This window comes from Musa acuminata, chromosome BXJ3-10, assembly GCF_036884655.1.
Source record: "Musa acuminata AAA Group cultivar baxijiao chromosome BXJ3-10, Cavendish_Baxijiao_AAA, whole genome shotgun sequence".
Lineage (NCBI taxonomy): Eukaryota > Viridiplantae > Streptophyta > Magnoliopsida > Zingiberales > Musaceae > Musa > Musa acuminata.
The window spans coordinates 30,956,598-30,980,639 of NC_088358.1; the positions used below are offsets into that span (position 1 = coordinate 30,956,598).

The 24,042-nt window shown below is 39.0% G+C and overlaps 3 protein-coding genes across 9 annotated transcripts; 1 reads left to right on the forward strand and 2 right to left on the reverse strand.

The window, feature by feature from the left end:
- Positions 1–268: 268 nt before the first annotated feature.
- Positions 269–9,670, reverse strand: LOC135651085 (C2 domain-containing protein At1g53590-like). 2 transcript variants are annotated; one of them, XM_065170875.1, is made up of 12 exons: positions 9,335–9,670; positions 7,679–7,753; positions 7,328–7,471; positions 6,925–7,020; positions 6,704–6,835; positions 5,369–5,521; positions 5,236–5,277; positions 4,304–4,352; positions 2,725–2,817; positions 2,443–2,626; positions 1,500–1,626; positions 269–1,422 (listed from the first exon to the last, which is right to left on the reverse strand). In XM_065170875.1, exons 1-12 carry the CDS (start codon positions 9,458–9,460, stop codon positions 559–561), a joined length of 2,085 nt encoding a protein of 694 aa, XP_065026947.1. In that variant the 5' UTR covers positions 9,461–9,670; the 3' UTR covers positions 269–558. The 2 variants fall into 2 exon arrangements, with proteins under 2 accessions (XP_065026947.1, XP_065026948.1); XM_065170876.1 differs by lacking the exon at positions 9,335–9,670 and having other exon boundaries at positions 7,314–7,471; positions 7,679–7,759.
- A 3,577-nt stretch (positions 9,671–13,247) lies between these two features.
- On the forward strand, positions 13,248–18,812 carry LOC135651882 (transcription factor bHLH147-like). 6 transcript variants are annotated; one of them, XM_065172451.1, is made up of 8 exons: positions 13,248–13,749; positions 13,838–13,919; positions 15,294–15,357; positions 15,440–15,529; positions 15,612–15,690; positions 15,763–15,922; positions 15,999–16,078; positions 18,092–18,812. In XM_065172451.1, the coding sequence occupies exons 7-8, from the start codon at positions 16,013–16,015 to the stop codon at positions 18,617–18,619; spliced, it is 594 nt and encodes a 197-aa protein (XP_065028523.1). In that variant the 5' UTR covers positions 13,248–13,749; positions 13,838–13,919; positions 15,294–15,357; positions 15,440–15,529; positions 15,612–15,690; positions 15,763–15,922; positions 15,999–16,012; the 3' UTR covers positions 18,620–18,812. The 6 variants fall into 6 exon arrangements, with proteins under 6 accessions (XP_065028523.1, XP_065028524.1, XP_065028525.1 ...); XM_065172452.1 differs by having other exon boundaries at positions 13,848–13,919; XM_065172453.1 differs by having other exon boundaries at positions 13,854–13,919.
- A 979-nt stretch (positions 18,813–19,791) lies between these two features.
- Positions 19,792–23,762, reverse strand: LOC135651495 (ASC1-like protein 3). Its single transcript, XM_065171578.1, has 6 exons — positions 23,330–23,762; positions 23,034–23,242; positions 22,531–22,686; positions 20,992–21,177; positions 20,729–20,907; positions 19,792–20,116 (listed from the first exon to the last, which is right to left on the reverse strand). Exons 1-6 carry the CDS (start codon positions 23,450–23,452, stop codon positions 20,097–20,099), a joined length of 873 nt encoding a protein of 290 aa, XP_065027650.1. The 5' UTR covers positions 23,453–23,762; the 3' UTR covers positions 19,792–20,096.
- Between the last annotated feature and the right edge of the window lie 280 nt (positions 23,763–24,042).

Here is a 24,042-nt window from a genome sequence, read left to right on the forward strand (position 1 = left end):
TAAACCATACTAAGCTTGACCACAAATATGCTATTCTCTCAGTACTAATCTTTCTCCAATGTCTTAAAAAAAAACTATTCTCAAATTTTGGGAGTTTTTTTGTTTTTGTTTTTTTAGGAGCTAACACCATCAGACCAATGTATAGTCTTCTTTTTGAATCTAAAGAACTGCATCTTGCAACACTTCAGATGCAGTAGGTTCTAAAATTTAATCTTCATTAGCAGATTAGAGACACCCAAGACTCATTTGCCAAATAAAATATTCAGCATGGAAAACCATCCGAAATATGCATTTTATTCAACAATTTACAGTGGCAACAGAACAGTGTAAAACAGATATACAGTGCCAAAATAAGTATCCACTCTATAACAAGCATAAAGCAATATATAGGATAATGATTTCCGATTCTAAGTAGCCCTCAAGAAGACATGTATCCTATCACTTGTTTAAGTATCAACATATGGCACACAAACTTTTCCAACTATACTTTGGTCCTCCCCAAGAACCAAATGCGACAATCTGAGCAATTTTGCTGTATTAGCTTTACTTCATGGTGTCTTACCTGTCATCCTGGCTTGTTTGGACAGGACCACTGGTGTTTACCTTATTGTTGTCGGTACCTGCAGAAATACTTGTTGGAGATCCTGCTGAGACAAGTGGATCATTCACCGAAGCATCATTTGACAAGTTGGTTCCCTGAGAATCATCTTTGTCTTCAGCTCCAGATGACTGAACCTCTTTCAGCTTGTTGGAAGTCTCCCTGCTCGGCGTGATCTTTAGACTCTTGGATGATTTGCTTATGAAGTTCTTCGGAGTCTGGGGAGTTTCGCCATTGCCTGAGCTTTCTCCCTTGTCCATGACAGAGCTGCATCTCTCCTCATCTGGCTCGGGCTCATCATTATCTTCATCAAAGCTGTCAGGCACTGTGATCTTTCTTGATGCCCGCTTCTCACCAAGTGGTGGAAGGTTGGGTCGTGGTGTGGGAGTAACTTCTTGAGACTCCTTGGGACTTCCTTGCTTCCGAGTTCTATGAAATACAGAACTCAACTTGTGCAGGCCTCTTCTGATTGTTTTAAGTCGGACTTTCTTTCCACCAACAATTTCTTCATTACTACTGGTGTCACTTTGATCAGACCTGGACGATGATGGACTTGGGCTTTTAGTGTAGACTTTGTCCTCCTGATGGAGCTCCTCAGAATGCCAAGCATACCCTTTACGGGACTCCCAGGTTTGGGAGACATCAGCACCAGGCCGATGTATCCATGCTACTGTCTTTTCTAGCCCCTTAATATTAATGGGCTCGAACTCATCAGTCATCGTAGAATATTCTTCAGTATTAAGATCTTCAGCCTTTTCATTGAATGTGCCTGGCATTGGTACCATCGTCTTCGAAGTTTCATCATTGCTGAGATCTTTTGGCTCCTGCAGAGATTCTGTTTAAGTTGTGGTAATCAAGCTTTGTTATCCAATATGGTTATGAAGCACTGCAGTTGGCTTACCTTCTGTAGTTCCTCTTCAAGTACAGTTATTGCCAAGTGGATCCTACCCATTTTGATATTCTGTAGTGACATCCACATGTCATGCCTTTGTCCGCCCCTCAGATCATTGATATTTACTGAACAATCTCTGCAGGGCAATGGAAAGTTAACTGTCAAAATCTGAACGTTCTACAATGTTTAGATGATAAAAAGTTACTGTTGAAAAAATGTCAAATATCTCTTGCACAGGAAACTAAACAACATCAGTCAAGCATAAGGATTTTAATCTCAGCTTGATGCTAGCTTGGGTAACCTACTGAACCAGTGTTGTATAGTATTACAAGTAATATACCAAAGTATAACATCTGATATTATTACATCACATAATAAAAAAATAATATATCAAACCATATGTTTCGATAACTATACTTGATCGTACAGATAAATACCAGTCCATACCGAATGGAACCATCAACATTTGAAACCCTGGTGAAGCATATATCAATCCGACTCTAAATACTGAATGCAACACAACATCATTAAGAATCATGCTAGTAAGCTTAACATGGAGTAGACTTCTTTACATGTACTGTTAACGCAAAACCTTTTTCGTCAAAAACCAATCAAGCAAATCTTAGGCCATGCTAAAAGATCAATACTAGCAAACATTAATCGACAGTAAAACATAAGGAACAAGATAGCTACAAGCTCATCACCTAACAAAAGGAACATTCCAGGTAGATGCAAGCTGCTCTTTGTGGTCCATGTACCTAATTATTTATCATTTTGGAGAAAAAACAGATGGTTTATGTATGTTTCTTATGGGCAGATGTGCCTTCACCTAGAGATACCTGATGAATCAGATCTTTGATTTTTGCTATAAACTGATAACAAGTTACATCTGATGATCTTTGCAAAAAAAAAGAAAAAGAAAAAAAGAAGCATGTTTGAAGTCTGAACGAACCCAAGCATGTCATCAAAAATGGTATCCTTGTCACGAACTTGAAGAACAAGTACATTAGGTGCCTCCCATGAATTGATGGGAATCTTGAACTCCTCCAACCACTTTGGAGACAACGTTTTCCTTTGGATCTTTGTCTGGAATCGGTAAGAACCAAGTTGTCCTCTTACATATGGGTCAGCAAGTCCTGCAACATGGCTTTAGCAGTTAATGGAAGAGTTCACTTCTACAACAGCATTCAAAAGTGACCCTACCTTCGAAAGAAGAAGATCAAAAGAAGCATACCATTCAGATCTGATGGTTTCATGTCTGCCCCTTCTAACATCTCCAACTTCACATGTGCTACAAGAGACCTTTCTTCGACAGTGAACCAACATTCTAAGATTGTAAAAAAGCATATTTCAGGAAATCATTTAAAACATAATAACATAAGACAGAAGGCTAACTGACATCTCAATGGCCCCAATCAGATTCCATCACAAAAATAACATGAATATTGAAAACAACAGCTCTTTAATGTCCTTAGTTATGGCATCATAATTTTGACATTTTAAACATGGGTAGGTAACCACTCTTCCAATAGCCAATGTCTTGATTCCCTCAAAAGTTTCTGAAATCACTAAATTCAGAAAGCATGCTTTTCAGTCTGTTCTCTGCTCCAATATAGCAAAAGGAACACTATGTTGCTACTAGTCCTACCAAAAATTCTATCACCAGACCGCACAAATGACCACTGAATATGAACCTTCATGTAGGACTGCTCAATGAATTAGCAATCAATCAAGGAAAACAAATTTGTAATATTTCAAAAATAACGTTTTTCCTAATTGTTTGCATCAAGTAAAGTTTGTTAGTGGGTAATAAGATAAATATCATGTAAATTAGTTAAAAATGGTAATGCACAAAAAAAATCATGTGGTTTAGCTCATATAGTACGGTGCATATCCATTTTTGTGCATATGGATATGGATTAAAATCTCATGAACAACATATGATCAAAGTAAGCATGCAGATGCTGAGAAACCCCAACAACAAATAAGAATCATGAAACAGCCACAAGGTTCATGATCACCACCAAGAACAAAGAACATGTTCATATCCAGATGTTCATTCTGATTGTTATTTCTCTATGTTATTGAATTCTTATATCCTATCATCAATTTTCCATCCCTAAAGAGATGCCCATTTATATGGATCAGAAAGCCTAAAACCCACATCTTTATTCTCACATTTACACAATGCATTCCTAGCCCATCACAAACTTCCTATTGATAGCTGCTTAATTTTGACTACATCATGAAGAGCTAATTCAAGTTGTTATTGTCCTAGGCTTAGAAACATATTTGAATATAGAGGTAAGATTACGGACATTGACCTTCCTTAGACCCAACATAGGCGGGAGCCTTATACACTAGGCTCATCCTTTTTTTATTGTCCTCCTGATCTTGGTTGTATGTACAATTAATTCTAAAATGGTTTCTCATGATTATAATTGTGATTACGAGAGGAGTGGGAGCTTGTCGCTTAATTCATCTTAGGTTGAAAGAGACTAAATGATCATGAATGTCGTAGTATAATCACACAGCTCTCCTTCACAGCTATCGACATAAATTATATAATATATGTATTCATTAGCTAATACATAATAAGAAATGTTAATAAGTTGTTACCCATCACAAAGCTTCAGTAACATTGTACAGCAAAGTAACAAAACTTGACTTTTGGAAGACACAGATGATCCTAAGATATAACAGAGAGAGGAAATTTTAACAACCGAAGTTACAAACTATAATATTGTATATTAAAAAAAGAAAGGACTTCACAAGTATAGATGGATAGGCAAGAAGTTTCCACTATCACTCACCTTCAGGAGCTGAAACAAACTTTTCCACATCAATAACCAGCATGTTTGGCTGTGCAGGAATATCGACATTAGTCATATTTCCAGAGAAAATTAAATAACTAGCCCGTCATCACAAAGTCTTGAATATTTAAAGTGTTAAGATAAGTTTACTTAAAGCTTTTACATCAATAATATATTTTGTTGTATTGTCCAATCACAAGGTCTTCCTGATTTGGAAATGAGAATTACTAGTGAAAACTATAATAGAAAAGTGAAGAACAATGATATTCCAGAAATGTTTATGGAACATGAATCTTAGATGGAATTACCTGTCGTATTTATAACAACATGTGACGGAAATGAGACTCATAAGATATTTCACAGATACAAATGGACACCTTGTATTCAATTTGAGAAGTATAGTTTGTGGATAGTTTATGTAAGAAACCTGTTTGGCTTTGAAATTTTTTAAAATTTAGATATAATTAAAAATAAAAATATTATTTAATGAAATTAATATAATGATTGTCATTTATCAAAGTTCTTAGTATTTTTTCTACATTTTTAAAATACTAGATTTCTAAAATAGTTTATATCATGATCAACACTATACACACACACACACACACACACATACATATATTATAAATAAACATCAAGCTCGAACTACATATTCTAACATAAGAAGTAAACATAAAGCATTCTTGTATATAATATATAAACAGTTTTATAACTTTTCCATGTTGTATCTTTTTTTTCTTTCTCGTGTCATGATGTAAGGCATATCCATCTAACGTACTGGTACATTGTATCAGCTTTATAGGAGTTGTGTATTTATTGATCTTAATATATACACTTCTTCATTGGAAAAGTAACTTCTTTACTTTTTGGGTTATGAATATACAAGCTGAGAGAAAAGAATAAAGACCATAATGGAGAACCAATTTACTGACCTCAACCAATGTTTGCTCAAATGCATCATCCAGCAATTTATCCTGAAGTCACATACATGGAGGTATTGAGTAGAGAAGAAAGTTGGTTGTATTTAAGACTACTTGAGATTAGGGCCAACTACTTAAAACTTACTAGCCATCCTGAAATCCCAGGTAGTTCAGTAACATCTAGTCCATGTCCAAATATTGGTTTTACAGTCATCTGAAAGTACGGGGGCTCCACAAAGCATACCCTAACTCGTCCAAGAAAAGGCCAATGTCGGAGAAACTTCACACCCACCAGAACCTACATATAGAACTTCATAAATTTATGTTAAAATAGAATGCCACAATGAGCTTTGATGATCTTATAAAAAAACTGTTCTGTGAAAATTTTCTTATTTGTTTCCTCATAATTTCTTTTCCTTTGTTACACTTCACTATTAAAATATAGCATTGTCCCAGACAATATGCCTTTTCAAAATAAAAAGAACAAAAGTTTGACCATATTTGGGTGAGAACAGTGCTGCTTTTGAGAGTTTCTTGTGTATGCCAGTTGCATTAAAACAAAGCAAAAAATAAAGGAAATAAATATGAGGTCATGTGTGCTTGCTGCCAAAAAGAGAAGTAAATTACAAAAGAGCTCCCAGACATTCATTTGGAACTTTTGGAAGGAATATTCATTAATTTTAAATTCTTAGAATATATAAAATGCATATGCAAAACAATATTCATTAATCTACAAGTCAGCCACAACTTTAATTTAAGTCGAATGATAGCTAATTATAAAAGCATGCCCACCACTCCTATTCTCGGATATCTGATTTTCATAATGAATCTACAAAAGGAAGTTGATCCGTCTTAAGTCCATATTTTACCAAGGGTCTATTTGGTTGCCGAAAAAATATCTGACTTCCACATTGAGTCTCCAAAAGAAACTTGATCCCTCTCATATCAAAAGACAGTGCATATTTACTGAGGGTATATATGACTGCATAAAAAGGTGAAAGAAAATCGCCAATGTATCTTTTTCCATGGAAAACAATTGCATTATTTGAACTGAGGAAAGTAAAGAATAAAAATGAATAGTTTAGATTTTAGGAAAAAGTAAACGAAGATCTTCTTTCCTGTTACTTTCCCATGTGCTTGAAAAACCGGAGAAAATAAAACTTACTCCTTTGAAAGAATATACTTAAAAGTCACCAGGGAAGAGCTTTTGGCAAGTTTTCTTTTTGTAATGCTTCTGAAAAAGTCATCTTTTCATTTCATGAAAAAAATAATTGGAAACTTTTTTTAGAAATTTGGAATGACAGCTCCCCAGATGCTTTAATTACATGTTAAAAAAAACCAGAAAATATTTATTTTTAATGACAACAATTTTCCATGAAATTTTCTAAGCAACCAAACACACCTTAAATAAATTTCATATATCCATAATCAGCAATATTACATGCATATTTACTTGTAGAATGGGAGTTGGTTTGTGTACCTTGCCCTCCACATGCATACTGGTTATATGCATGTTTGTCTTTATGCCAAATCCCAATCTTTTCCTTAGCCGAATTGCAAGTTTTGCACTCATATCGTCTGCTGAAAGAAAACTCATCCCCAATTCTAAAACCTGTACCACCAGAACTTGAGCATCATAAAATTACATCCAACAAGTGTAGCATCTAACAAGTACAAAAGAAAAAAGAAAGCAGCAAATACCAAGTGGTCATCATCTCCTGACTGATGGAGAACTCTTAGATCACTAAACATAGGTGGATTCCTACCCAAGTAAAGATGATGCAAAACTGCTTTCCGCTGCCAAAAACAGGACATACAACTAAATCCTCACATATATCGTAAAGAAATAATACAGACGCCCTAAAGCACATAAAATAGAATATAGGAAAGACGCATGAGGACAGCATAATTACTAACAATAATCATCCCCATTTGGAAATTTATCAACTTCACAATCTAGGGATGTTAATTTCATGCAGCAACCACATGTCGAGGATGCCATTAAAGCTCACCACACAAAGGCAAATGTATCACAAGGACAACAGTTGCTTCGCATATAATAGCATAACAAATACAGAATGACTCATAACTGTACTGTCCGTACAGCAGTCCAGGGCTTGAATTTGTCCAAGAACCATGGTATGATTGGCAAAAGAAACTGCTGGGAAGCGATATGTTCCATGCATATTGGCCATATCTTCTCAATAGCATGATTCAACCACCTAACTGATTCTGTATCTGAGAGAAGCTGCCACATCCACAAACAAACAAATAAATAAATAAATAAACAGATGATAGTAAAACATAATTTGAGCTATACAGAATACAAACTAGCATGTTGCCAGCAACTATAGGAACCATCCATAAACAAACCAACGAGACATTGAAAAGAGACATACATAAAATATTATCATAGACATAGTGCAAAGATCAAGAAATGAAATATCATGCATACTCTTCGCTGGTTGGCATATTTTCTTTCCTCAAACTGCAATCGCTTCTGCAATCTCAACGTATAGTATGCATTTACCTGGAGTAGAAGGAAAGAAAGTAAAACTTAAAATAAACATTATAACATAACCAACTATATTGATCTTATATAATCAAAACTCAGACTACTGAATGATCAGAAAATTAAAGGATCACTTGGTGTACAAGGCTCCCACCATTGTGGGTCTAGGAAGGGTCAATCATCAATGTATGCAAGACTAAGGCAAAAGGAAGTCTTACCATGAGAAAACCTATTCAAATAAAGGGAACAAGAAACAAAAAGTAGCTAAGTACATAAGGCTAGATTACTAAGCCAGCAATTAGTCCTTGATAAATTACCCAGACAATCAGTGAACTCAAAAGCTAGTATACATAGCACCTATGTCAAAAACTTCAAATTTAGTGCTACAATGCCCACAATATCTCCTCAATGGTAATGAAAAAGTACTAGATTAGATTCACAATTTGCTATGCTTGATTAACTATCTTATTCAGGAAATTGCAAAATTCCCTGTACTTGCAAACATACAAGTTTTGAACCAAAAACCATTTAAGTAGGGCATGATCTCTTCCCATGACTTACTTTTCAGAAACTTTAGGACAAGAAGAGGAGAAGCAGGTATGCTTCTCACTTTGATTCATCCTTTGAACATTTCCTGCTTTCCACAATTTTTTTTCCCACTGCTGCATGATCAATATTGGTCAGCATATCCAACGTACTGACCAGTCCAACCACGGATCAGGCTCATGCATGTACTGCTTGTAAGGCATGTTTTGGAAGAATGTGAACCAAGCATTATACTTCCATTCTTTGCCTAGAAAATTAGCTCTTGCTGCATCTGAGACAACAGCAACTGTGATTTGATTACATTTCATGACCAAACCAATCCAACACTTGCTTAAGGAATAATAACCACTTTTATTGACTACTTGGTATACATTGAGACCACTTTCTTAACTAGTTCTTGATTCCATTTCTCCAGTAGTTATCAGAGCGTTGGCAAATATCATTAGTTTAGCTCTATAATTGCCAATCTATGAACAGCACAAGTTCAATGAAACAATTTCGATCAGTGTGAATTTGGAATCTCTAGTTTCAACTTCGACAGGAGGAGCAACTAAGAAGATCATGCGATAAGCTCCCCAGGTAGTTCCAGAAATCCTTGTCTCTACCAATTTTGATGTCACATTAAACTGCACAAGTTCTAAACAACATAATTTACTTATCTATGGCATCGTTTTCTTAATCTAAACTGAACGAGGAAATCGTTCACCGCAATCCTCCACTTTCGAACTCCACTCCAATCTCTAAATAAGATTTTCTAGGAAACTGCACGAAAATTTTAATGAATATCAACAACATGTCAAACAATCGCAGTGGATTCTTCGACACATGACAGAAAATAAGGAACTAATAACAATCCACATAATATCAATTCCATCTCGCACAATTAACCAAACCTAATCAACCACACATCCCAAGCACAACGTAAGCCCCACATCGCGATGACCGGTAAAAGAAACGGCGAGTCTTTTTTTGCATTCGAAATCGACATGAGAAATTGAAGTCGAGACCGGAAGATCCAACGCAACCAGGGACCAAATTTCTTAGTCTTCTCACCTTGTAGAGATACAACAGCGCCAGGAAGAAGAGGACGGGGTGTGACCAGCCCAACTGCACAAGAACCCAAAGCAGCAGCAGTACCAAAGCTAAGTGATGCACGATCGACGCCTCCGTTATGTCCATCCTTCGTCCTCCGCCCACTATGGCGTCCGAAGTCAGCCGACCCACTTCAAGTATCCGTAATCACCCAGTTCGTCGTCCCGAATGAAACATCTGGGAGATCCCTACTGAAGAACCAGAACCCCTTGGTGGGTTTTGGGAGGAAGTTACAGCATTCACCGGATTCTGCGGGAAGCAAAGGTCGCGCAAAGGGCGAGAGAGAGAGAGAGAGAGCACGATGTAGTGGTTTCGTCGCGATTACAGTCATGACGGATGAGGGATATTGTTCTCCTCCTACTGCCACCGAACGCGTCCCACGGCGGGCCCCGCCTGGCACCGAAGGTGGGTATTCAAGCGGGTAAGTAGTCGACGCGTGGAGGAGGGCACGATGTAGTGGTGCAGGTGAGCGGACCCCTCTGGCGTCGGCAAGGCCGCGACACGGGACACGTTTTACGTGCCGGAAGATTGACCGTTTGATCTCGATCTGGGGGATATGAGCGTTGGCCGGGTTTAGATGAGCTTTATTATTTGTGATGTGATCTGATGGAATGGGAATCACGCACGCGGGGCGCACATTCCCCGCTTGGACACCCATCGCTGCCGTGTCGGCTACCAGATGATTCAAAGATGAGACAGCAGTGGACCAAACGTGGGACCCAAGCAGAGCTTATCCGTTCCCCTGGCTTCGTCAAACGCCACCAGCAGTTCATCGAAGAGCCAGCAGCGAAGAAGGCAATCATGCAATGCATATTGTAATAATTGGTCAGCGTGCAGGAGAGGAAAGAGTGGATCCAACTCCTTTGTTTCATAAGGACAGCCTTTCTGCTCAGGAAGGGAATACGTGTTGTGGTCGGCCGCCCGAACCTGAAGGTGACAGAGACCAGACTCATATGTTTCTTCTCCATGTGAATCTCGATGCTGCGTAAAAACCGGAGGAGAAGAAGAACTTGCGACCTTCCTTGTATTCTTTTCTTCGTTGATGACAGTAGGTATGCCTGAGATCAGAAGCCTGTGAAGCAAAAAGCCATTAGAAGTACAAGCAATATCATGGCAAGATCTTGCGCAGGACCGCGCAGGCTGGCCATAAACCAGCACATCGACGTTCAGACCTATCGCTAACTCCACTCTTTCCATCTTTCTACGGCCTTTCTGTTGATGGATAGGTTAGCACGGCGATGCGGTGTCACATGGAAGTGCTGCGCGGTCTTGAGCAAAACCATCATTATCTTACCACTGCCATGTTTTCCAGCACCGGAAAACCCACCAGCCGTGCAACAAAAAGGTATCAGAGAACGAAGACAGTACAACGTAGAAGAGTTAAAGGGAACCAAAGAAATCTCATCTTTCTTGATACGAGGAGGAAGAGGCCGTGGGTTGCTGCAAGGGTCTCGACTATGGAACTTATAGAACCAAAGGGTGCAGAAGAGAAACAAAGTTAACATCTGCTTTATATTACCCTCGCAGGAATTAAGTTACCACCCGAGCCATATATCTCAACTTCTTTATCTTAAATCTCCGTGATAGACGAAGTTGGAAAGCATCCCGGTGGTTTCCAAAGCTTCTTTTAGGTCAAACAGTGACATGCTTATGTTCCAGACACAGGCCATGCCATATACAGCGCAAATAAAGATCGTATCCCCGCTGTTTTGACGTCAAAGGAGTTAGTTCTTCCCTGTCTACATGCAGGAGCAGATTAGATGCGGCGCTGCAGCTGTTCACTCCAACCTCTCTTTATCCGATAGAGATGTGGGAGGCAATGGGCCAAAATGATATGCTATGAATATAGCTTGTACTGGATGACTGTTAGAGAGGGTAGCAGCATTCCCTGCAAAGAGTTTTGGGGGTGGCTGTGCTTTCATGGAGCAAATTTAAGGGGTACACATGTTCAAAGAGGAAAGCTGGCCATCAGACGTACCCTTCAAGCGACCTTCCTATTTCCATGAAGGCCTAAACCATGGAAGGACCCAAAAGAACTCCCACTTGCAGTGATAGATGACATTTGAGGTCAAAAAAAGCAGTATGAATTGGTAGCTTCAAGTGTCCTCGAATGGAGGATGGATGAATCGTTTGCTATCATAATTATGAGCACCTGATCAAACGTCTGCATGATTACAAACCATGAGTGGATGCTTGACCATTTCAGCTATCAATAATGAAATGAGCAGGTCCTGCAAAATTTAACTTGTCTTTGATCATACTCACCTTCACATGGTTTTGCGAGACCATGACCAATCTTTTAATAAATTACTGGAACTACAAGTATGGCCTATCTAAAGCTTGAAATCACAGATCACATGTAGAAGCAGTATAGAACATTAACACAATAACAGTGGAAGCTCACTGGATCTTCTTCGTTTCATGGTTTAGCAAATCCTTTTTATTCCACATCGTGTTTTTGTTGTTGCATAATTTTTTTTAGAGCATTTTACTTTAAAAAACTCTCATTATTGGGCTTTTACCAAGTGATGCCTTTTTAATTTATTTTTACGTGGGTGCATTATTTCTCATCAATTTGATAAAAATATCTTTTCATCTTTCATCATCTCTAATTGTTGTTGTCGCCATTGCCATCACTTTCGATCATCATCGTCTTCACCGTCGCCCCTTGCTCGTGCCTCAAATGATGTTATTATCGAACCTTCTCCCTCTTCTCTACCTCTACTGTTCGTCTATCGTCGTCTCCTCCTTCTTCTTCTCCATCTCCACCTGTCCATTCCTATCACCTTTTTTGTCTTCTCTCCCATCCACACAAATCTCCCTCGGGCAACGAGGAGGAAGGAATGGATGAAATAATGAGTAATAAACGACGAGGGAAGAGGAGGAGATTCGATAGGTGATACCACTTGCGATCGAAACAGGAGGTGACAAAGATTAAAAGGGCAATGATGGTGGATGAGGTCATTGATGGAGGATAGAGTGGTATTTCCATCAACTTGATGAAAAAAGAATGCCGGATGTAAAAACCAATTAGGAAGCATCCCTTAGTAAAAGCTCAATAGTAATTTTTTTAACAAAATATCATATTTTTTTTTATCTGGCGAGTAATAAAACTCTATTTTGCTTTCAGATATTGACTTATTTAGTTCAATATGTTTTCTCTCGGTCAAGATATTCTAACGATTAATGCATTGTTGCATGTTGATAGGTCCTATCGGTGAATAGACGAGTCATCACGACTTGGTCCATGGGTCGATATCGGAAGCCTCCTATCGATTGAGTTGGATGACGAGGTGACCGTGCCCTCGGGAAGAGATGCTTATCGGCGTTTGTCGGTCTTCGGGTCGGTTGGTAACTCTTGCTTGCAGGCTGGATGATAACCCCTGGGTTGAGACGCTCATGGCTCGCGGGTGGTTGTTTATCTGCAAAAATAACATTTGTCGGGTGATTACCGACTTTGACCCATCCGATGAATAAGTCAGTTGTGGGTTTGATTATTTATTTTTGTATCTTCCCCTGATCGGATGTCGGTCAGGAGTTTTTATACTATTGTACGAGGGTTCGACATGGTCGCTTATCCTCGAGAGATGGGATAATACTGCTGACTGGCCACCATCTCGGGACATGCGAAACAGTATCAGACTGTATCATCCCGATCTCTCGGGACGAGACATATTGAATGGTGTTTCAATACGAATTCTGACTTCACGTATAGCATCGAAAGCCTCGTATAACATGCTTCATCTTACTTAACCAAAGTCCAGAATTCCTTGCCAAGGCGAATGGCAGACTTGACGAGCTCAGCGGTCGGGTTCACCCGAAATTTCCGCCCGCACCCCGATATATACGCGTGTACTCGTCTCTCTCCATCCCGCACCGTCCTCGCGCCAACGCGTCCGTCCCAAGGTGCAATCCCTCCCATCAATTCTCTCTCCTCCCCTCCCCGCGATGGCGCCACCGATTCGCTGCCGCGGTTCTTATCTTTCCGCCTGTTTCTGATGCTGGTCGGAGGAAACGGAAGCGAAAAGCTTCTCCTCGCTCTTCGCCTCTGGAGACCTGTTTCCCGCTGGTTCCCCCTCTGCCGTCTCCTTCGATCTCTTTGAGATCGACCTGGAGAGCTCGGCGATCTCATTTTCGTCGGCTTCATATCCCTAGTAGATGGTTGCTGCCGTAAAGGATTCGGATCTGATTCTTACATATTTTCAAGAAAGCCTAACATTTGCCTCTGTCGTTCAGGGATTGAGCGATCCAATCCCTCAAAGCCGTTAGACCCGCCAAAATTCGTTGCCCTAGCTTCATCTTTAAAAGGCTCCGAGGCGGTCCCTAGCTTTCTCATGATAGCTCCTTGCAGTTCTTGGATCCCGATTCCAGTTGAGGTTCGTTTCTGGCGTTTCCTACCAATCTTTTTCTATTTATTTTTATTGTAATGAGGATGATTGCCGTTCTAAGTGTTGATTTTTGAAGAATTTTGAAGTTACAGATGGTTTTACCACTATGTTAGTAAAAGAGAACTGACCATCAACGGGGAGGCATTAGTTGTTGGTTGGTGAGTACTTATATCCCTCTGGTGTGCGGACTTTCTTGGTTCAAATCTGTTTATTAAACTGAATTTATATTAACCTTTTCAAGGTTAGCTTCTTTGCTGATAGAATGGTTGTTTGAAGAAGTTACTATGGTGGTTACCGTGTGCAACGGAGGAAAACAAACATTTATATGTTTAACGCTTTTTCTACAATATGATTTACAATTTTGACTAATGAATTTAGACGAATTTGAGTTGTTTGCTTCGTATATGCATCTCATTTTTTCCCTTCTTCATTGGATTAACCAAGCTTTGCGTAAATTACAATTTGTTTATTTTGTGCTATTTCTGAAAACCAGAATGCTTTCATGTCATTCTGGTGGCTTGATGTTTTGGTGGAGGTATGCCTAAACAAACTTGATGTCTGTACGATTTTCTTGAGGTGACATAGAGACTAGTCTTTAGTGTCAAGGTTCATAATCCTGTCTCCTATTTAAAGATGCGAAACTCATGAAGTAAATTAGTTGTCATATGGAATTTGGCGAGTACATTTATGCATCATCATCTCTTGGGTATTCTGGTAGGTGTTGGTGAACCATGCAAGTTTGAGATGTCAGTGATGCATACTTACCTTGTTTCAAAAGTGTTTTCCTCAGGGAAGATATGAACACTGTGCATCTAAACATTTGCTCAGTAAGTGTCCTAACATGCAAAACGACTATTCAGACTTGTTCTGTTCCCTTGTTGATTACTAGACTATTCAGAGTTGATTTTTTTCCTGGTTTATTACTTTCAGCTGCAAGATTACACCTAACTACCGATATGCAGAAGTTAATTTTTTAGTATATCCTGATAACTCAGACAATTTCTGTCTGCTTATACACTTGATTTATGCAAGTGGAATCTGTCATAGCTGAACAGGCATCGAAGAGATGTATTGGCTGTTTATGGTTGCATCAACCGAGTTATACAACGGGAATGTTGTTATCAGAACTTTAGTCATCAGCAGTAACGACGAACCCTAACATTATGTTTTCTTTAAAGGGAAAATCCTTTCATATATAAGGTTTACTTCATCCCTGTTTGTACCTAATACTGTGTTAATAACCTTGATGTTTCTACGGCGACATCTTTTATTAAAAGGTGCTTCTCTAAACCTACAATTTTCATTCTTTTTACAAAACCAATGTCAGCTCTGGACAGAGATTTGTGTTCAGTCTAGTACTATTCTGCTTTTGATTGCTTTGCTATCTCTCAAAATAGAATTTTCCATTCTATTTAATATTGTATTGATCCTGATTCTTCTGTGAGAGGAACACATTGCAACAGTGAAGAGTTACTAATCAAAATCATTATTTTAATCTTTATCACTTTGGCATGCATGGCAATTGAATCAAGATACCAAAATTGGCACAGTTCCAGAAGAAAAAAAATTGCTGTGCATTGGCAGGCAAACAAGGAGGTACCAGCATTCCTGTTTTGTCCATTTTAGTCGTGAATACAAGCAATGTCTTTGAACTGATGAGTTATCTTTTGTCAAACAGGTTGCCATTATTTGTAATCATCAAGTCAGTGTGTCCGAGTCACATGAAAACCCGTTGTCTAAGATGGATGAGAAGATGAATGATTTGAAGGTTCTATTTTCTGACCTTTAAATCATCTACTTAATTACATGGTGCGGATGTTGCTAATAGGCTCAGAATCGGTTGAAAATAGAGTTGGGTAGAGCAAAGAAAGGAAAGCTTCTGCTTAAAGACAGGGAAGGGAGGACAAAGAGGAACCTTTCTCCTGAAGTGTAATGGCTTAAATATATTATCCCTTGAAATTTCCATCACATTTTAGCTCTCTCATAATAATCAACTTGCAGGCTAGAAAGAAAATTTGCTCCTCGTCGATGCAAAGATAGACAAACTGAGTTGAATATTAGAATAGGTTTTGAAGACAGTCGCCCTCGGAGCATCAAAGATTTAGTTCCTTGATCCTAGAGTCACTGGGATGGTACAAACGTCATGAAGTTCATTAAAAAGGTATCAGTGATTAAAAGCATGTTCTTGGCGGTTGATATAATGCCTTTGCAGATATCTAACCAGCTACTGCCTGCAGAATTTGCCCGGGCGATGGATGTCGATCCCAGCTCCAGACTCTCAAGCATCAGTCAGTCAATTAATCTCGTAAGACGAGAGGTAATCACTACTAGCATTTCTACCATCTTCTTGAAATTAATCCGGCAGCAACGAATTAGAAAACTCTAGTCCGGGAGAAGGGGCATGGGGCGTTTGCATGTAGAAACCAATAATAACAATTAGGCAACTAAAACAATTAAATTTATATTTTTATTTTGGGTAAAATAACAGGTGATCACACTACCAACCAACTTATCATCCTTGTGGATATCAAATAAGTATCTTTATTGGTTTAGAAATAAAAAAAAAATTGATTTTTTAATCGGTTATCGTGTTTTTAAATAAGATTATAGTGTTTCTCTAATTTATACAAAAATATTATAGTGAAAAATAATGACTCAAAATAAAATATAAATTGTGTCAAATGGGTAGGTATTCGTATTGATTTGAGAACAATAATATGTAAAAAAAAATTGACTTTTATATCAGGAATAGTGTTTTTAAATAGAGTTACTGTAAAAATATTATAACTAGGTTGATTCATGTTATAGATCGATCCAATGTAAATCATGAGGCCTATTTTGAGATGTTTTGTTAGGGTGTTTTTGAAACTAAAAGAAAAGTGGCGCTCATGAAGAAAATTTTTGAAAAAGGAGCGTTTCCTAGAAAGAAAAAAAAAATCCAAAATGGAAGGTTGGAATTCGCTCTAAAATTATCTTAGATTTCTTATTGCCTCATCTCCTCACCTTTGTTAGATAAGTAATATAATATTTTATATGACGTCGACCATCATCAACAACATGATTCGACTAACCAGGAGCAGAATAATCTTCTTCTTTTTTTTCTTTTTCTCTTTGTCCGGATCGAATGGTAGAGGAATCCCGGTGGGGACCTCTGGGTTCCCATGGAAGCCTACTGAAAAATCCACGTCCGGAAAATTGGACGAAAGCAAGTCATAATCTGCCGGTGGGCACTTCCACTTCGATTCTGATTGATGGGTCGACGGATGATGCAGCAAGTGCCGGTGTTGGCGGATGAAATGGTTGCCTCCCGAGAGACTAAACCCATTATTTCCCCCAATTCACCACCAACAGCCATCACCACTTTTAAGAATCATGGCCTACTGGCACTAGCTACTGGCGAATGGACGTACGTTTGTCACCTAATCGGGCCCCACCTCACTTCCAATCACCTTCTCCAACTGCAACGCAACCACAACTAAAGGCTAAACAATGGAGTCAATTATCTCTTGATATAAAAACTAGTGTTAGCCTTAAAAAAGAAAAGAGAGAAAAAGTTGGGCTCTACCAATCACGGTCCACCCCACGAAAATTTGTTGATCCATCAGCTTCCAATCTCCTATGTTTATTTACCGCTCTCCGAATCGAAAAATAAATGTGATAATAATTTACAAGAAAATACATATATGATTCGGACAATTGTCTCTTCTTTAGCACCCTTGTTAATGGGTAGAGTAGAGACAGACGTAACGAAGTTCGAAGGTAGAGAGGTGGTGATTTATAGTGGGATGACAATGGGGGAGGCACCATCAGTGATGATTATCCAAAATTATTGGAGGAGAATAATATTTTTATCAAATCAATATAAAAAAAAAAGGAGACACTCTTAACTAAAAACTAATTAAGGGACCTTATTTGGTAAAAACTCAAGGGTTTTGCCCGGTAAAACATTTGTTTTTATATGAATAATGAATAATTTATTCTCTGACGAAATCCTTTTGTACTTGTTACATTAAATATGAAGGGCCATAATGATAAGAACAATGTCTTTAATGTCCATTCACATGTGCAACCACGGTATGCTACCCAATTATCGGAGACCACTCTCCGCTCTAAAAATAATATATAGAGTGGCATAAAAAAAAAAGAAAAAAAAAAAAAGGTTTATGACCAATACCGAGAGCATCACCATCCATCATCAAAGCCTCGCTTTGTCTCCTCAAATCAACACGTAATTTCCTCCCTCTTTCCTTCCCACTTTATCTCCTCCACTAACACGATGATCGCCTCTTCTGCTTCTTCCCCTTCCTCTTCCTCCTCTGGATCTCGGAAGAAGAAGATGAAGCCCGGCCTGACAGCCCAAGCGGAGACCAAGTGGCGGACCGCCGCACAGGAGCAGGTCTATGGCCGCCGTCTCCTCGAGGCCCTCCGCTCCACCGGCGGTGCCCCCGCGGGGCCGCGCGCCGTCAAGGAGGCGGCCGACTCCGCCCTCGCGCTCACCGCCCGGGGACAGTCCCGCTGGAGCCGGGCCATCCTACTCGGCCGCTGCTGTCCCCGCCGCAAGCTCCTTCTCAAGGCGGGCGGCAGGATCCGCCGCGGGCGCAGGCAGCCGCGGCCGTCGGCGCCGGTGCCGCAGCAACAGGTGTCGGCCGAGCTGAGGGGGAAGAAAGTGAGGGACCGGCTACGGGTGCTGGGCCGGCTGGTGCCCGGGTGCCGGAAGCTGTCGGCGTCGGGCCTCCCGGAGGAGGCGGGCGACTACGTGGCGGCGCTGGAGATGCAAGTGAAGACGATGACGGCGCTAACGGAGGCGCTCTCGGCGGCGTCACTGTCCGCGGGGCCCACTGGCGAGCCCGGTACCTGAATGGTGGTTCGACGGGCTCCACCTACTCCCTATGTATTAGCCAGCCGATGGAACCAATAATTGATGTATATGATTGATGGAGTATGTATGCAAAGGGATTTAGTAATGTTGGTGGCTATTTTGTGTATAATTGTAATATCCTGACTCCTGTATATGCTGCACACAAGAATGCTGATGATGAGAATTTGATGTCTCGTTGGATCCTAAATAATCGAGATTTATAGTTTTATTATTTTTATCTAATCCATATATTGATCTTAAATAATTAAGATTTATAGCTTTATTTTTATTTTTAATCCATGTAATCGATCTCTCATCGATCCCAAATAATTGATATTTATAATTTTATTATTGTTAATAGTATATTTTTATTTTCATCTTATTAGAGTGTTTGAGTTTCACATATAGCATACCAATAGAAATATAAATTATATATATATAATAATAATAATTTATGATATTTATATTTTATAAATATGATAAATGATATATTTATATTTTTTTATTTTTAAAATAAAAAATATATATTTTTAAAATATTATTCTTAGTGTTCTACTTTAAGTATTGATGCATCAATGTTTACTTTAAACATATATTATCTTATTAGAGATTATAATTATGTACAAATGTCAAAATCATTATATTTATTTATTTATTTTTATTTTGATTAGTAAATTGATATATTTTATTTTTTTTATACTTCTATTAATAATAAAAATAAATAAAAAATGACATCCTGTACGAAAGATATGAATAAGACTAAAATAAAATATTACATTTATGCTCACTATTTACAGTGCATTATGATAGAGAATTGGTCATGGATGTATATCCACTCGCACATAGATTTAGAAGAGATGATACAGTTAGATATGTGTGCAGTGGTAGAATGATAAAACAAAATTAATGGACTGGTAACTCATATTGCATCGAAGATACCTCCAGCGGTGCTCAGCCTTCCGTAAACAGTGTGGTTTATAGATCCGTCCCCGTGAGATGAATTCAAATACCAGAAAAAGAACAATTAAGCCATTATAATAGAAAGAGAATTCCAGTCAAAACATGCCATCAACTTCCACAGGCACACAAATTGATTTACAACTTAATTCCGACGAATTGCCAACGCTATAAATAGCAAATCAGTTTCTTGAAAACAACTTTGCGTTGTCATATTTCCTGTTTTCATATTCATGGATGACAATCTTTCTACATCTGGAAGCTCAGAAGCAACCTTGTTATACAAAAAATATACCTCATGCAAGCAGAACAAAAATCTTCAGTACCACCGGTGCATCTTTGTCCCAAGGAGGCTTTGCCTTTAATCGATGAAGCTCTAAATCAGCAGTAGACAGAGTACAAGAATCTGTTGGCACTTGATCTGCGGTTATAAAGTTAAAAGAAATGAATGCGCAAAATTCTGCACCATAGTTTTTGTTATAGATCACATCTCCCAATGCAAAGTCTGGATCACGTGAGTTTAATCTCCATCTTCAGAATCTGTAATTGGATCGGATGGAGATCAGCAGTTTGCTTATCACGGAGAAATGGTAATCATTGCTTCAAAACTCAAAAGCATAAGATATCTCCACAAAGAACAAGTTTGGCACCTTAATTAAAGACACTGATAGAGATTCTAAGCAGTGGTCAAGGTCTGAAATCAATTACATGCTGGAGAAATTAGCTTGCTATGTTCCTTAATTGAAAAAAAAATTAGAGCAAGCGAAGTTTGAATAGCTTAACTAATAGCATAACCTTTCGAAGAGGGAGCATAACATCGATAGACAGATAGAACCAATTACATCTTGGCAAGCTTATGACTCTCAAGTCCATAGTCATAATTGTTCGAGGACATGCTGGAACATTAGCATGAGAGCAAGAACCAGTTCTAAAATAGAAGACTTCTGGTATAATTCTGTTGAAGGTCAAGTCTAACTATTTCTCTGAACAGTTCCTTCATTGGTTCTCGATGGAAAATTTCCTCATAGTTTCTAGGCCAATAACTAATTCTAGGATACGCAACTGATCAGCTTATCTCGGTTGTCAGTAACAGAAGCTTCTAAATATGCAAAATTCTTCGAAAAAAGATTTTACAAAGAGTACATATTTTACCTGATCGGATGTCCTCTCCCACTTGGCCTTTATTACCCATCTGTCTCATAATCATTGCAAATATCAGTTTCCACCAGTAGGTGTGGAAGACGAGCAGGGTAAGAAGCATTGTGTTGAATATATAATATAAAGTGGTTGGAAAATTTTCCATCCATGACAAGGCTTGGACACACTCATAGCTGAAAATGCAATCATTGTAACAATTAGCCAAATGAAAAGGAAGATATCTCAATGACTTAAGAACATTTGATGATGAAAAATACCTAGAGGATTTAATTATCCAGAAGGGGAAGTATACTAATCGCAGAATTAACCATGACAAGGCAAAAAGTCCAAAGCACAAGCTAGCTGCCATCTCCTTTTCTGAATATTTGAACAATTTAGCTGCTTCTAGGAAGACATCACTTGTATCGTGAAGGGCAAGCATTACAGTCCCTATTCGGAAAAACCTGCATAACGATATCCATTAGGTCGGTACTCCCTAACATTGTTAATAGAACAGGAAATCGGCACCGGCATCACTCGCTAAACTTAAATTTCAAACACATGGTAAGTTGAATGCAAAGATAACTGTAAAATATCTACTATTTCAATTTTCCAGAAAACAAACAGTGATGAATGTGAACTAGAAAACAATAGTTATCACTGTGATGTGCTATGTTCAAGCACCAATCATCACCAAAAAGTACACTAGGATATCAGGGAGGAGATAAAGCATAAGAATAACAAACGAAATGACAGCTTACATGTGACAACGTAAGGTCAAAAAATAAAGTACCTTTTGAAATTCAAAGAGTGCAAACAGCAGCAAAAGAAGACTAATTTTGATAAGATACGAAACTTCATCCAGCTCAATAACACAAGAAATATGAAAACAAGATCAGCACCACAATTTTGCTAACAGTTATTACTAATAGTTCCTTCTGTGTGAAGAAAAGTCTATATATTTGGCTAATTAAGTTGTTTGGGTTTAACTTGGACCAAGGCCGTATAAATCCATCCCCCTTGTGGGGTTGAATCAAATCACTGGCTGGATTCTTCCGCCTGATCTCTCTCTTTGCTTGTCACCCCTTCCTCCCTCGCCTTCGCTCTTGATCTCTCACATCTCTCTTCATGACGGAGAGCAGGTTGAGGACGAATTCTCGTTCCAGACAAAGCAGGGATGCAGGAGAAGTTCAATGCTTGAACGAAAACATGGCAGGTGCCCCAATGAGAAGCATTGTTGAAGAAAATTCAATGCCATCATTCACGAGAGCAATGTATGTCACAGATGCCAAAATCTGCCCTCAAACAGATCATTAAACATCATATATACTATTTGTATCAAAATTGAGGGCTGGTTATACGATGGACCACAAGTTTAGTTCTAGAGTAAAATTGGTGTGATTATCAAAATCCATGCTTTTTCTTCTTGTTTATAGGAGTTGCTCCTCTGAAGTGGGAAAAAGTAAAACCTTCAAAGCCTAAACCCCGGCAAAGTTATGGGTAGAAGAATTAGAAAAGAGTAGAACTTGGCATGCCTATCCTCGAGTCAGGGTCATGGTTTTATAACAGCGGTGTATTCCTCAAGTCATCAATCATGTCAGATGGTTCCTCACCTTAGTTTTATTATCCATCATCTCGTGGTGAAGTTTATGGGTCAAGAGGAGACATCTTTCAGACATTGGCTCATTTAATCTCCTTCATAGAAGGAATTGAACATAGCTGAATATAAAAATTTACATAAGAGCTAAATCAATACATAAAGCAACAAAAAGAGTCTAGAAGACGCAAAGGAATAACTAGCAACCTCTAATTGGTACCTGGTAATATAAGAAAATCCAATCAATGTTGAGGTGACTACGTGATGGGACATCATTATTGAGAAATCCTTCCTGCGAGTTTCCCATGCAATGAGAGCAGCAATGCTGTAGACGTAAAATCCACATTGACACATGTAGAAAAGCTTCAAAGAAGACCTATCAAAAGAGGGTAAAAATCAATAGTAAAAAGAATAAAAGGTATAAGAACTGGAGAGATGATACTATGTTAAGCTCAGATTAGTCTAGATGCTTAATACAGATTAAGTCAAGAACACTGCATCATCATGTTTATTAGATCCCTCAATATAGAACAATGAGACAGGAAACAACAACATAGGTCAACCATGCCAAGTCTGAGTTGTCCCTTGCTGAACTTTAAGTTGATATCAAGTGTGTATCATTTCAATGTTATCAAATTGATATCAACATGAACTTCATTAATAGCATACAAAACCAACTTGCATTAACAAAGTGAAGGAAAAGATAAGCCGTTTTGGACTCACTTCATTTCTTGATTCGGCCACCCTTTGAAGTACTCCTTCGTATCCAGTGACCAAGGCTCCTGCTTGATGATTGAAAGGACCCATATTTGGACAGTAACATAGTAGGTCAACTTCCACATTGACTCAGAACACTTCACAACCTTTGACCATTTGGCCTCATCATTCATCATTAGAACAGCTTTTTTACCAAACAATCTCATAGCACAAGGCTGACAATCAAAACATATAAACATCACATGAGTTACTTTTGTCTCGCGCTATCCAAAAAACCCTAAAAGAAAACGAAAGATCCGAACCTTATAGAGGAAGCGGTCGAGCAAGAAGCGGGCGACGAAGGATCCGAAGGCGAAACAGAGCACGAGCAAGAAATTTCCCGGCTCCGGGCCGCCGCCGCTGCCGCTGCCCCAGATCGGCCCCATTTAGGCCAAGCGAGTCTCAGTCCCCCGTTGCGACCAAGCAAGCTAAGGCGCATCAACCCCGCCACTGAATCGAGGCAGAGGAATGGTAAGTTCCCATAGGCGCCCACAGTTGTCGCGGCCCAAAAGGTAGGAGATCAATGCGGCCTCACGCGCGAGTGGTTCGATTGGAGTACAAAGAGAAGGGAGACCGGCGAAGGAAGATTCTGGATCTCAGGAGGAAGCTTGCTCGATTTGCCCTTATTGGTTGTCAACTCAGTACAAGAGGTCAGTGAGCGGTGAGCGCTAATAGGAGCAACCAATAATTATTATCCATAATACGTATCTTTTCTTGATTAATTATAATGCTATGGCAGGTAATTAATTGTAAGCTTCTCCTAATCATCCCAAAATAAGAAAGGAAATCCCGATTAAGCTGCGTGAGTCAGATCCAGCGTCCACGGCCTACCCGACTCCTTTCTCGTGGTGGCCCACCTAGTTTTGCATGGGACGCACTAAAGACAGTGCCACGACGTCCTACGCGGGGCCCACGCAGAACCAGGGCTTCGTGTGGGTGTTCGTGTTAAGTATATGTACTCGCGAATATTGTAAGC

Excerpts from the sequence above, each read along its gene's own strand:
- LOC135651085 (XM_065170875.1), bottom strand. The coding sequence starts at position 9,460 with ATGGACATAACGGAGGCGTCGATCGTGCATCACTTAGCTTTGGTACTG. Across the intron at positions 7,472-7,678 it reads AATATGCCAACCAGCGAAGA|CTTCTCTCAGATACAGAATC; the intron begins GTATGCATGATA and ends TGGATGTGGCAG. Across the intron at positions 2,627-2,724 it reads GAAACCATCAGATCTGAATG|GACTTGCTGACCCATATGTA; the intron begins GTATGCTTCTTT and ends GCCATGTTGCAG.
- LOC135651882 (XM_065172450.1), top strand. The coding sequence starts at position 16,013 with ATGGATGTCGATCCCAGCTCCAGACTCTCAAGCATCAGTCAGTCAATT. Across the intron at positions 16,079-18,091 it reads TTAATCTCGTAAGACGAGAG|AAGAAGATGAAGCCCGGCCT; the intron begins GTAATCACTACT and ends GGATCTCGGAAG.
- LOC135651495 (XM_065171578.1), bottom strand. The coding sequence starts at position 23,452 with ATGGGGCCGATCTGGGGCAGCGGCAGCGGCGGCGGCCCGGAGCCGGGA. Across the intron at positions 23,243-23,329 it reads TCGACCGCTTCCTCTATAAG|CCTTGTGCTATGAGATTGTT; the intron begins GTTCGGATCTTT and ends TTTGATTGTCAG. Across the intron at positions 21,178-22,530 it reads GGATTTTCTTATATTACCAG|GTTTTTCCGAATAGGGACTG; the intron begins GTACCAATTAGA and ends ATCGTTATGCAG.